The following is a 14,492-nucleotide window of genomic DNA, read 5'->3' on the forward strand; positions in this document are numbered from 1 at the left end:
ATGTTACTTAAATGAAATGAACAGCAATATGATGAATATTTTATATGCAAGTCGAAGCCAGAGAAGAATCCAATATTACACCCCGTACATGGCTCAACTCCTTGAACAGTCCACCATATACAAGCACAGGTGAGCCCATAAATGGCAGGAAGTAAACATTCATTACTAAATAAGGAAACCAGAATCTTACATGCAAGCGCGCCCGCAGTTAAACACTATAGCTAATAGCATCCCCCACCATGCTAGATCTAGGGGAGGAAAAATATCTGCACGCAGTTCAAGAAAAGGTTTACAGTTTTAAACACAACAAGGACAACTTTGATCAGAATGACTTCAACAGAGGCAATGGTTTGTTCTAACAGAGACAGTCCTATCAGATAAGTAAGAAGAAAACCAGTCTAAGGCAGAGCCACATACACCAGCCTGAACCTCAAGCTTGTCAGGCAGAATGTTATGGTAAATGGTATGAAAGGCTGCACTAACACTGGACAGAATGATAGCAGAACAGTCCCCTGCATCAGAAACCATTCAAAGATCATTACAGATTCATTATACAAAAGACAGAGTAAAGACCTGATTTCCTACAGTTGAAACCTGACTGAAACTCTTCCAATAAGCCATTCCTCTGCAGATGATCTGTTAGCTGTTGACAACTACTGTTTCAAGAATCGATAACATGAAGGCTGGGGATTGGCCTATAATTAGCTAAGACAGCTGGGACAAGGGGTTGGTTTTAAGTAATGTTTAACAACTGCCATCTCGAAGGCCTGTGGCTTGTAGCCGATTATTAGAGACAGGTGGATCACATTGTCACCGCTGTGCTGTCTTCTAGGTGTCTCTGTTCTCCCTGATGGGCAACATGCTTGGATACACCAGCCGGCCTCTGAGAGCTCTGAGGACTCTGAGGGTCCCGTCTCGCTTCAAGGGCATGAGGGTGAGGCAGGCACTCATACAGATACAGACATTGCCGAGCAGGATGTAGGTGTACTCTTCTGCTAGAGAAAGAAGATCAAATATTTATAAAATTCTTTGCTTGTTAAATGATTTGTAGAGTTCGTGTGACTTTCTCTTTTGCTCTACTCATCATTGTGCTCCCTTTTTAGGAGATTTGAGTCCTTAGGGTGTGTCTGTTATTTCCCATAGACACTGAAGGTTTGTCCTATCCATCATCATTCTCCTTATTTGCAGGGTATCTGTCCCTAACAGTTTCTTCGATTTCACCCAACTCAGGGAGCGTTCATCAAACAATCTTTGTTTTCTTATTTCTCGGTTGTCCATCCTACAGACGTGGCCCAGGTATTTTAATCGCTGGTGTAAGCAGAAGGACTTTATCACTTTTGTCTCAGTAATGCGTGCAGGTCTGCATTTGTGAGTTTTAATCGCCAACCCGTTATTCAGCCTCCCAAATCTGTATGACCACACAAAAAGAACACACTGTCCTTTGATGTTCAGAGGACAGTTTTCCCATACTTGAGGAGGTTACTCCACAGACTGGCGGCTGTGCTCCATTTGGTCAGCCAGGCACAAGACTGGGTTCCCCAGGGTGTAGCTGTCCTAATGACGGAGGTGTGAGAGGCGACTGGTCTTACCAGGACTTATCAATGCCTTGTAACCCTAGTATAAAGCCAGTTGCATGTCACACAATTTACACCCCAAGTTGAATGATTGTTTACGTTGTATATCATTTGCTTAGTTTTTGTTTACAGGTTTTCAGGTCTTTCAGTAGCTAATAGTGAACTTTCCTGACAGAACTAAAGTCCTGTTGGATGGAGAGCCAACGTGGAGGCAGCTTATTAACTGGATGTGAGCTGATTCACAGCAGAGACCTTTTTGTCTCTCTGTCTGTGTGCAGGTGGTGCTGAAGGTGCTTGCCGTGACGCTGCCCTCCATGTTCAGCATGCTGCTGGTGATTCTGGTCATCTGGCTTGTCTTCAGCGTGATAGGAGTGAATCTGTTTGCAGGAAAGTTTTCTTACTGTTACAATGAGACTTCAGAGGAGCTTTTCTCCTTTTACGTGGTGAACAACATGACTGAATGCTTTTCACTGATGGATCAGAATTTCTCTGAGGTCAACTGGAAGACGTGGACGTTTAATTTTGACAATGTGGGGATGGGTTTCCTGTCGCTGCTGATCATGGTCAGTGTGAACACTCTAACTTGTTAGTTAGAATGCATAAAACCATCAACTGTGTGGAAAAAACATAACCAAGCTAACTAAAGTCAGTATCATTTAGTAATAGAGCTTGAATTCATTGTTTTTCTAATGAAACTCTGTGTTGATTGTGGGTCAGGGGACGTCTTCAGGCTGGATGGACATCATGTATGCAGCTGTGGACTCCAGACAAGTCAGTATACACGCTGGATCAGTACTATTACTGTTGCTGTTATTGCTGGTATATTACTACTGTGTGTGTGTGTTAAAACCACTGTGTGTGTGTGTGTGTGTGTAGGTGGAAGACCAGCCGCACTACGAGATCAATGTGTACATGTACCTGTACTTCATCTGTTTCATTATCATCGGCTGCTTCTTTACGCTGAACCTCTTCATTAGAGTCATCATTGATACGATCCACCAGCAGAGACACAAGATAGGTCACGCACACACACACACACACACACACACACACACACACACGCACACACACACAGTTGGGCATCAGTCTGTAGAAGCTCCACAGTGTTGGCTGAATTCGTTCTTCCTGTTTCTGTCAGTTAACTTTGCTCTTGTCTCTCATCTCTACTTCGGAGGGAAACATGTTTTTGTGACGGACCAGCAGCAGAAATATTTGAGCACCATAAAGAAACGATTCTCTGAAAAACGCAACAAAACTGTTCCACAACCTCAGGTCAGTTCAGATATAGTTCTTCAGTCTTTGTCAACTGCTGGCTGATTTTCATTTTTAGCCCAGTCCTTGTACCCGACCACTTTCAGAAGATTACCCAACTCTGACCCATTCAGGCATAAAAGAGGCTCCTAACTCAAGGGATGAACTAATGTTGTGTCCACACATGATGCACAACTCAGGAAACAACCAGTTTCAAGTTGTATCTTTGAGCTCTTTTGCTGAATTTGTGAAAAATGCCAAAGTAATGGGAATCTAAGGAGCTTGGAAAGAGAACCGTTAGTTGTTTGAAGACGTTTCAGCTCTCATCCGAGAAGCTTCTTCAGTTCTAAGGTCAAATGGTGGAGAGTCCCAGATTGAAACCCAGTGGGAGTTTCCCCCCAAAGAGGTACAAAGGACCCCCTGATGATCCTCTACCTAATCACATGAGCCAAGGTGTGAAAACGGGTGTGGGTCACAATCAGCCAGGGTTTCGGGTGAGCTCATGGTGAAACCCGGCCCCACCCTGTCATGTGATTTCCTGAGGCCAGATGGCCCAGGATGTGAGTGGGTGTTAAGGCGTCTGGGGAGGGATCTCAGAACTGGATTATAGATGGCAGAGAGTTGTAAACTCCAGGTGGACTTAAATGGCTTCTTTCACTCCTCTTTTAAACATCTGTCCTCTCTGTCCAACATGTGAACATTGGAATCCTCGAAAGAGCGTCCTTTCCCCCGTGTCACCTATTGTAGCCAACTTAACTCTCTTCCTATTGAAAAAACAAAAGTTGTATCCAAGATGGCCGACTTCTAAATGGCCACCATGGTCACCACCATGGTAGACAAACTGGCAGCTCTTACTGTGGTGGCATCTGTCATTTTTTTCAGTGTGGTATGTTGGAGCAGCAGTTTATCGGCAGCTGAGAGGAAGAGGTTGGATAAACTCATCAGGAAGGCCAGCTCTGTTCTGGGATGCACCCTGGACCCAGTGCAGGTGGTGGGAGACAGAAGGACTGTGGCCAAAATAACATCTCTGATGGACAGAGTCTCCCACCCCATGCATGTAGATGTTGCTGCAGAGCTGCTTCAGTGACAGACTGCTGCATCCTCAATGCATGAAGGAGCGTTTCTGCAGGTCCTTCCTCCCTGCAGCTGTCAGACTGTACAATCAGAACTGCTCCCAACAATCATAGGTCTGCGCTGTAACTGCAATAATTTAATCAACCGATTCGCACAGCAACCTGGTTTGCCTCTTAGCTGTAGTTAATTTTATTTAATTTAACACTAGATTTACTAACCCTGCGCAAATTTGCGTAAATCCCCTGAACCTAAAACCTATTAGAATTACTGACTTTTTTTATTTTCTGGCGCAAGTCCCAAGGTGTTATTCAAACTGGGGTGAATAAAATGAATAAGGCTGGGCAGCATCACCTCATCCCCCATCACACTGAACACTGGTGCTCCACAGGGGTGTGTACTGAGCCCTCTCCTGTACTCACTCTACACCTACAACTGCACGGCCACTAACAACTCCAACATCATTGTGAAGTTTGCGGACGACACTACAGTGGTGGGTCTTATCACCAACGGTGATGAGACGGCCTACAGGGAGGAGGTCAGCGCCTTGACCCACTGGTGTCAAGACAATCAGAATCAGAATGGGTTTATTGCCAGATGTTGAGGTTTACAACATTAGGAAATTGCTGCGGTGCTTCAGTGCAGACAATAAGAATTAAAGTGCTATGTAGAAAGAAAGATATGTGCATGAGATATACATGAGATATATACATGAGAATAAGAATTATGAGTGCTGCGTAGAAAGATATATACATGAGTGCAGGTGGTGATCAGTGCCAAACATGGAATGATGCAGTGACACAGCGTAGGGTCATGTGTTAGTGGCGGGGACAATCATGTGGTTATTGTTCATGTGTCCAACAGCAGAGGGGAAGAAACTGTTCTTGTGGCGAGAGGTTCTGGTGCGGATGGACCGGAGCCTCCTGCCTGAGGGGAGCAGGTCAAACAGACTGTGTCCAGGGTGAGAAGGGTCAGCTGAGATCCGGGCTGCACGCCGCAGTGTCCTGGAGGTGTACAGGTCCTGCAGAGATGGGAGTCTGCAGCCAATCACCTTCTCAGCAGAGCGCACAACACGCTGCAGTCTCTGTTTGTCCCTGATAGTGGCTCCAGCGTACCACACGGTGATGGAGGAGGTGAGGATGGACTCGATGATTGCAGTGTAGAATTGCATCATCGTCCGTGTTGGCAGGTTGAATTTCTTCAGCTGCCTCAGGAAGTACATCCTCTGCTGGGCTTTCTTGATGACGGAGGTGATGGTGGGCTCCCACTTCAGGTCCTGGGTGATGGTGGTACCCAGGAAGCGGAATGAGTCCACAGAGGTGATGGGGGTGTCAGTCAGGATGATGGGGGGGAGTGGGGCTGTGTGCTTCCTGAAGTCCACAATAATCTCCACTGTCTTCTGGGCATTCAGCACCAGGTTGTTGTGGCTGCACCAAGACACCAGACGTTCTCATCTCACCCTCAACGTCGCAAAGACAAAGGAGTTGATAGTGGACTTCCGGAGGTGCAGAGAAGTACACACCCCCATCACCATCAACGGCGCTGCTGTGGAGAGAGTGAGCAGCTTCCGGTTCCTTGGTGTACATCTGGCTGAGGATCTTACGTGGTCAGTACACACAAACAAAACAGTGAAGAAGGCGCAGCAGCGCCTCTTCTTTCTCAGGAGACTGAAAAGATTCGGCATGAGCCCCCACATCCTCAGGACCTTCTATCACTGTGCCATTGAGAGCATCCTCACTGGATGCATCACCACCTGGTATGGCAACAGCACCGCCTACAACTGCAAAGCTCTCCAGCGAGTAGTGCGGTGCTCTGAACGGATAATTGGAGGTGAGCTTCCCTCCCTCCAGGACATCTACAGGAAGCGGTACCCGAGGAAAGCGGGGAGGATCATCAAGGACTCCAGTCACCCCAGCCATAAACTGTTCAGACTACTTCCATCAGGAAGGAGGTTCTGCAGCATCCGGTCCCGTACCAGCAGACTGAGAGACAGCTTCTTCCATCAGGCCATCAGACTGCTGAACACTTCATAGTCACCTCAGCTTCACTTAAGAGAACTTCAACATTATGCACTCCACACTGTATATAAATGCCACTGTTTTGCACATGTCCAACTACCAACCTCTGTATATTTTATATATTTTATTTATTGTTTATTCTATTTAATTTTTAAAATATGTATAGACACACACGTAGATATTTATATTTAGTATACACATTCAGTAATGCACATACACTCTTATACTGTACATATATTTATTCATATAATTCTCAGATTTACCCATTCTTATATTTTGCTTGTTCTTATGTTATTGTATTTTAACACAACTCTGTTGCTTGTGAAGCTCGCACACAAGAATTTCACTCGCATGTACTGTACCAGAGTACCTGCACATGTGATGTGACAATAAAAGTGATTTGATTTGAAAGTTCATCTCGCTTCCATCGGCCCAAAGATGTTTCTCAGACCTGTACACGCTCCTTTAGATGTTTTCTGGTAAAATCTATTCTAGCACTTCTTGAGTGTAACCAGTAGTTTGCATCTTGTTGTAAACTCTCTGTATTGATCGTAGACTTTCAAAGAGTTTCACCAACCTCCTCAAGAATCCCCTTGACTCAATTAGATGCTCTGATCCTAAATACAACACCTTGAATCAGTTTCAGGTTTTGTAACTGCTCAAACTTTCATTGAATAATGAGGGAATGGGCTTTACTGTTTGTCACCTTTGAGCCTCTGAAAACGGGGGACTGCATGAAACAACAGTTGATGGAATATTTTTACAAACCTTTAAAACTCACGGTGTGCAGACACTAAAATACGCATCAGAGTCCAGATACTTATGGATATATGTTCATATGTAGCACGTGAAGGCACGTATGGAGGCGTTGCAGTAATAAAGGTAATGAATGTTAGAGCTGTCAGATCAATGACTGTAAGGACGAGTCTCATTTTGTGCAGTAGAGAGAGTCATCAGCTGTCAATCAGACTCTTACACCAGCCTTCATATATTAGCCTGTTGCCTCCTACTGTGGAGGTGAAGAAACAAATTCTGTTTCAGCAGTGATTAAGATAACATTGGATCACAAAGTTTCTCCTGTAAGAGGGTTTTTACTGAAAACTATTTGCAGTGTCAGCAAACCGACTGACTGCCGGAGTGTTTAAAGCTTACGTCTTTGTCTCCAGAATTGCTGCCTGGCTTGGCTGTTTGACCTGGTCACCGCTCTGTACTTTGAGATCTTCATGGTGGTGGTTATCTTCTTCAACATGGTGGTTCTAATGGTGGAGACTGATGATCAGAGTGAGGAGAAGTCACTTGTCCTGAACTGGATCCATCTCATCCTTGTGGCCATCTTCCTTGTTGAGTTTATCCTGAAGATCATTGTACTCAGACAGCATTACTTCAGAAATGTCTTGCACATTGTGGACTTTGTGGTTCTCACTTTGTCCATTATAGGTGAGTCCTACACACAGAAACAATCTTATTTTCTTATCTGATCTCAGTTTGGTTAGTTACTGCAAATGTCTGCGGGCTGTAACAGAGGTGTGGACTCGAGTCACATGACTTGGACTCGAGTCATTAATTTTATGACTTTAGACTTGACTTGAAAAAATGTTCTAAGACTGTGACTTGACTTGGACTTTTACACCAATGACCTGGGACTTGAATTGGACTTGAACCGGTTTACTTGAAAAGACTTGATGTTTCACCCCAAATATAAAATTTAACATGCAAAGTGTGCACCATTAATTCAATTTATTTATTCAAACCACACTCCGTATGTATGTATGTGTGCGTGAGCTGTAGCACAGCCAATCAAATTAACCAGATTTTTAAAGAAAAGAAAAGGAAAAAAACGCTCAAAAATGTTGCAAGGAGTTAATTTTTTCAGGTACATAAACTATGAAGTAGTCAACAAAAAACCGAAATGCAATATGCAAAACATGCAAGTAGAGAATCACAGTTGAAGTTGTATAAAGAACGGTAGGCGGGGCTTCATGACTTCATCTAACTAGCAAATGTTGTCCAGGCTCCGTTGGTGATACAGTTTTTTTTAATGTGTATGATATTTTTGTCATGTGTTGAGAAAAACACAGATTTAAAAATTACATGGTCTAATATTTACATTTAGCATAACTGCAACATTTTTTTTTGTTTTTTTGTTTTTTTTAAAGACTCGAAAGGACTCGAAATTCAAAGTTTCAGACTTGTGACTTTACTCGGGCTTTTACACCAGTGACTTGAGACTCGACTCTGACTTGCCTGACATTACTTGAGACTTGACTTGTGACTTGAGGATAAAGACTTGAGACTTACTTGAGACTTGCAACACAATGACTTGGTCCCACCTCTGGGCTGTAACAGGAAGTACAACGTTCCCTGTTTTTATTCTAAAGTCAGTCTGTGTCATCGTTTCTGCAGTTTAAAATGTCTTTGCCCTCTTCCTGATTTCCTGATGTTTGTCACACTTACATGTTTCAGATCAAACAATGAAAATATTTGTCATTATTAAGGGGAAAAAAACCCAAATCCAAACCTGGCCTGTGTGGAAAACCTCCACTTATCAGAATCAGAATCAGAATACTTTATTGATCCCTGGGGGAAATTATTTTTTGTTACAGTGCTCCATTTTAAACCAACATTAAGACAAGACAGACAATACACTAACTAAGAATAGTACAATATATACATACATACATACATAAGTCACTCATAAATAAATAGCTGAAAAAGAAACATGTGTAGTTATAGCAGCAAACAGTGTGTTAAGTGGATGCGTTGTACCGGGAGCCACAGGCAGGAAAGATTTCCTGTGTTGTTCAGTGGTGCATCATGGGTAATCTCAGTCTCTCACTGAACGTGCTCCTGTGACTGACCAGCATGTCATGGAGTGGGTGGGAGGTGTTATCCAACATTGTCTTTATCTTGGACAGCATCCGCCTCTCCGACACCACCTTGAGGGAGTCCAGCTCCATCCCCACAACATTGCTGGCCTTACGGATCAGTTTATTAAGTCTGTTGGCATCTGCGACCCTCAGCCTGCTCCCCCAGCATGCAACAGCATAGAGGATCGCACTGGCCACAACAGACTCATAGAAAATCCTCAGCATTTTCCGGCATATGTTGAAGGACCTCAGTCGCCTCAAAAAATAGAGACGACTCTGGCCCTTCCTGTAAAGTGCTGTGGTGTTTTTAGCCCAGTCCAGTTTATTGTCAATGTGTACTCCAAGGTATTTATAGTCCTCCACAATGTCAACACTGACCCCCTGGATTGAAACAGGGGTCAAGTGTTTCCTGGTCTTCCTGAAGTCCACGATCAGTTCCTTGGTCTTTGCCACGTTGAGCTGCAGATGATTCTGCTCACACCACGTGATAAAGGAGTCGACCACAGCCCGGTACTCTGTCTCATCATCCCTGCTGATGCATCCAACCACCGCAGAGTCATCAGAAAACTTCTGAAGATGGCAGGTCTCTGTGCAGTGGCTGAAGTCTGTGGTGTAGAGGGTGAAGAGGAAGGGGGAGAGGACAGTCCCCTGTGGTGCCCCTGTGTTGCTAATCACCTTGTCAGACACACACTGTGGGAGACGTACATATTGTGGTCTTCCTGTCAGGTAATCAACAATCCAGGACACCAGAGAAGCATCCACCTGCATCGCTGCTAACTTATCACCCAGGAGGGTCGGCCTGATGGTGTTGAAAGGCATCAAAAGCAGAAGAAAGAGTGTGGTGTGTCTGTGTTATTTCCATTGTTGTCTAAAGCATTGGAGAAGATGGTCCTCTCACAGACGCAGGCCTCCTTGGATGCAAATAATATCAGCGATAAATTCCAGTCTAGCTTTAAACCACGCCATAGCACCAAAACAGCGCTGCTGAGAGTCCTTAATGGCCTTCTTTTATTTGCCGACTCAGAGTGCTCTACGTTCTTAGTTTTATTGGACTTGACCTCTGCCTTTGATATGGTTGACCATAATATCCTCCTATTGAGGCTTGAGCACACAGTAGGCATAATGGGTAATGCCCTGAACTGGTTTAGATCGTATCTGTCGGACAGGTCTTACATACTTACTTGCTCTTCCTCTGTTGCTCCCCTCTACTGTGGTTTGCCCCAGGGATCTGTGTTGGGCCCTATGTTGTTTTCATTGTGTATGCTGCCCCTAGGCTCTGTCTTAGAGAAGTATAATATCTCCTGTCACTTTTATGCTGATGATATTCAAATTTACTTTCGGCTCTCTGGTGATGTTTGGTCATCAGTACACTGTCTGCTAGAGTGTTTGAGAGAGGTCAAAGATTGGCTCTCTGATAACTCTCTTATATTGAACAAGAAGAAAACAGAAATCGTGCCGTTCGACAACCATATTTCACAGGGCCAATTTGCTGATACTCTTGGACCCCTTGGCACCTTTCTTTCTGGCACTGTTAACAACTTAGGTGTCCTCTTAAACAGCTAAGTTTGACAAACAAGTATCCTCGGCAATGTTCCCTCTAAGCTGCACGCATGGGCAATTGCGCACTGCTGGCACAGTCTCTGCACACAAAAAAAGAAAAAATCGAACCTGAATTGAAATTAAATTTAAAACTTTAACAATTCTGTTTTGCAGTGTTAGTCAGTGACTGACTGCTCCCGTATGTGATCAGAACGATGCCACCTTATCCCAAAGTCCAGCCAATGATGCGATTCACATTCGTATATACGCAGCTAATCAACGTCGCTGACAGGCTCTGACCGCGTCCTTATGCGCCGACACCGGTGTTTTAGCAAAGCGGCTGCTGTGGAGTGAAGCCACGTTAATGACAACGTGTACAACCATTGGAGATGTGAGCAGGACAGACGGAACAACTGACGGGCAAAGTGTGGACTTTATACCAGTTTTTAAATTGTGTTGATCGGCCACGTAAAACCAGAGTTATGATAAAATATCTGCAGTGTTTGGTTTTCTTCCTGAATACTGTCGTTGTTTATATTTACTGCAGGAAGAAATGGTAAAAACGGCGTTTTATAAGGAAAACGCTCAAAAGCCTGTGAGCAAAGACAACACCAAAAAAACCCCACCCTTTCCTATTGGTCGAAAAATATACCATGTCGACCAAAAAATGATATGGCAACATGGCCTTTAGTTGTTTAGGAAGGAGGAAGTTTTAGGAGTGACGGCGAGAGAGAGGGGGGGAGAGGGGGGGAGAGGGGGAGAGGGAGAGGGAGAGGGGAGAGGGGGGAGAGAGAGAGAGGGGGGGAGGGAGAGGGGGAGAGAGAGGCGGGGAGAGGGAGGGGGGGGGAAGAGAGAGAGATTTGAGATTTGTGACGTTTAGCGTGTTTGGAGTGTGTAGTTAGTGTGTAGTTAGTGTGTAGTGTGGTCAGTAGTGTTGTGTGTCAGAACAATGAGGCGCCTGCTGAGTGTTACAGGTGTTACAGCAGTGACACATCTGCTGCTGTCAGGCCTGCAGGTATCAGGCTGTTGTTCTCCTTCATCTCATAGTGGACAGAAATTATTTTTTGGAGCGGCACAAATAATTTGTGTGGCATCAGATTTGATGCAGAACAGCTGATTGTTCTGTAAATAGTTTGAAATGTTTGTTAAAAAAACGCTTTGGCTGCATTTTTAGGTAAACAGCTGTAAAAAACTTTGTTGTTTGCATAACTCAGTTACTCTTTTGAAGAAGTAACTAAATAATTAATTGCCCAACATTGGTCATTATTTACTGTATTTTGCAGACAGAATTACAGGACTCTCTCCCACAGAGTCATACTCATAATACAAGTCAGAGCTTTATAAAAAAAAAAAAAAGAAAGTTGTGTTTTCAAAACTGGAGTTCAAGTTATTTTTACTTCCAATAGTGTTAACATGCTACAAAACCAATTTTTCTAAAACATTGTAAGTGGCCTAAAGCAGTTAATTAAAAGTCGTCTAAGATAAATGTAAATGCTGTAATTTGATTACTTTAATAAACCATGTAAATTGGATGGATTAGATGCTGGCGTGACCACAGTGCACACGTCTGCTGGTGCTCACAGTGGTCCAAGGGACGCTCAGGGAGTTTGTGTGTTCGCTCAGACACGTGAAACATTAGAGGGAACATTGATCCTTGGTAGTTAAATCTAGTTTTTACCAACTGCGTCAAATATCCAAGGCCAAGCACTACATAGGACCTTGAGAACCTATCCATGCATTTCTGACCTCTAGATTAGACTACTGTGATTCCCTTTACTTTGGTCTCTGCCCTTCTTCATAGATTGCAGCTTGTCCAGAATGCTGCGGCACACCTTTTGACTGGAACCAGAAGGTTTGCCTCTATTACCCCAGTCCTCGCTGACCTGCATTGGCTCCCTGTCAAATACCACATTGAGTTCAAAATTCTCTTGCTCACCTTTCAAACCATAAACAATACTGCGCCGTGCTACCTCATTGAACTCCTTAATCCGTATATCCCCAGGAGAGCCCTAAGATCATCAGGACAGTTACTCTTGGTGCAGCCTAGATCCCAGCTAAAGACCAGAGGTGACCGTGCTTTTGTCCTGGCAGGCCCTAGCTTCTGGAACAATCTTCCTGCTGCCGTTCACGCCTCTGATTGCATCCATTCATTTAAATCACAGTTAAAAACTTAGCTGTGTGGCCGAGCGTTTTCGGTTAGTCAAGTGCACATTCCCTATATTTCATCCAGCTGTTATTTATCTTCTATTGATGTACCACTGTATGTATACCCCCACTTTATATTTATGAATACTCAGTGATTTTATTTTCTAAAATACGCTCTGATGTTTTATTTCTTATTTTATCTGTATTTTTGTTTAACCAGCTTTTCTCAATTCTTAGCTTATTTGTACTCTGTTATGGTCTCATATCTGTTATGTTTAAACATTTTTATGAAGCACTTTGGTGTACCTTCGGTCTTAAATGTGCTATACAAATAGTTGTTGTTGTTGTTGTTGTTGTTGTTGTTGCAGGTCTCTTCTTAGCTGACATCTTGGAAAAATATTTCGGCAGTCCCTCTCTCTTTTCTGTTATGCGATCGGGTCGTTTGTTCACCTTATGTGGAGCATTCCCTCACATTCGGTTTGCCAGAAGGATCTGGATGCTGATTATGGGCTTTGTGATGTCACTTCCTGCCCTTTTCAACATCGGCCTGCTCTTCTTCCTAATTGTGTACACATTCTCCATCATTGGGATGTTTAACTTTGCCTACGTGAAGCATGAGATGATGATCGATGACATGTTTAACTTCAAGACATTTGGAAACAGCATCATCAGCATGACTATGATCACCACGTCCTCGGGGTGGGACTGCCTGTTGAGTCCCATCATGAACACACCTCCAGACTGCGACTTGCGATTACCTGAGCCTGGTAACTGCGCCAACCCGACGGTGGGGATTGTTTTCTTCAGCTCCTACATCCTCCTCTTCTGCCTGCTGGTGATCCACCTGTTCATCGTTGTCATCCTGGAGCTCTTCAACACAGCGAGCCCTGAGGACGCTGAGATGCTGAGTGATGATCACCTCCAGATGTTTTATGAAACCTGGAGGAGATTTGACCCCAGTGGCTCGCAGGTCATACAGTACAGGTGAGACTGAGCTCGGTGATGGTTTCTAACCTTAACACTAATCAAAAATGGTTCTGCACTATAATGGACTCCACTGTAACAGTCTAATAGTCTCTAATGGACTTTAATATTTTCTAATGTGTTCCCCAGTGAGCTGGCAGACTTCTGTGATGGTCTCCAGGATCCTTTGAGGATTCCCAAACCAAACACCATAAAACTGACTCACTTGAATCTGCCTCTGTTTCCTGGAGACCAGATCAGCTGTTTGGATGTTCTGCGCACAATTACTACACAGGTAAGGTCACCTGGGACGGGCTGCCAACATTTTGATATGTTTCTTAAACTCTGTTTGCTTAAACTAAAACCACTCTAAAGTCTTCTCCTTAAATGTTTACTGAAGAATTTTAGGTTTCCTCTTTATTTTCATCTTGTTAATCAACCAAAGACCCAGACATTCATTTGAAAGCCTGATGCTTAGCCTCGTCCACCCCAGCTGTAAAACTCAGAAACCAGTCTTACTTGTTATCATCTATCGTCCACCTGGGCCTTACACAGAGTTTCTGTCTGATTTCTCAGACTTTTTATCTGATTTAGTTCTGAGCTCAGATAAAATAATTATTGTGGGTGATTTTAACATCCATGTAGATGCTAAAAATGACAGCCTCAACATGGCATTTAATCTGTTGTTTGACTCAATTGGCTTCTGTCAAACTGTAAAAGAACCCACCCACCACTTTAATCACACTCTAGATCTTGTTTTAAGTGGGAAGAAAACCTCCGGGCCCAAACAGGCTGAGGGAGGTGTAGCCATGTGTTGCTACCAGGTAGGCATGACTAAAGATACGCTGAGGAAAAGAGTCAGAGATTATATGCCTACTGAAGGATATACCCTGGTCAAAAAAACAACACCAAGATTCCTCACAGCATTACTGGTGGCAAAAGCATTGCCCTCCAGAGTAAGAATCTGCTTAGATACCATGGTACTAAAATTTTTTGTATAACGTACAATACCCTCAGTTTAATCTGAATTTAGAAGCAGAAAATTAGAGGTCATCCAGGTCTGA

General features: G+C 43.8%; 1 protein-coding gene across 4 annotated transcripts in view; it reads left to right on the forward strand.

Moving 5' to 3' along the window:
* Positions 1-14,492, forward strand: part of LOC309711543 (sodium channel protein type 4 subunit alpha B-like) — a 44,874-nt gene that overhangs the window by 22,097 nt on the left and 8,285 nt on the right. For all 4 annotated transcript variants that reach the window (XM_082541930.1, XM_082541929.1, XM_082541932.1 and 1 more), the window contains exons 22-29: positions 833-934; positions 1,853-2,137; positions 2,292-2,345; positions 2,451-2,588; positions 2,742-2,846; positions 7,081-7,351; positions 12,834-13,449; positions 13,579-13,723. In XM_082541930.1, coding sequence (XP_082398056.1) covers positions 833-934; positions 1,853-2,137; positions 2,292-2,345; positions 2,451-2,588; positions 2,742-2,846; positions 7,081-7,351; positions 12,834-13,449; positions 13,579-13,723 — 1,716 coding nt within the window. The remainder of the gene's footprint in view (positions 1-832; positions 935-1,852; positions 2,138-2,291; positions 2,346-2,450; positions 2,589-2,741; positions 2,847-7,080; positions 7,352-12,833; positions 13,450-13,578; positions 13,724-14,492) is intronic.

The sequence above is a fragment of the Aulonocara stuartgranti genome (assembly GCF_965226115.1).
Source record: "Aulonocara stuartgranti genome assembly, chromosome: 7".
NCBI classification, from domain to species: domain Eukaryota; kingdom Metazoa; phylum Chordata; class Actinopteri; order Cichliformes; family Cichlidae; genus Aulonocara; species Aulonocara stuartgranti.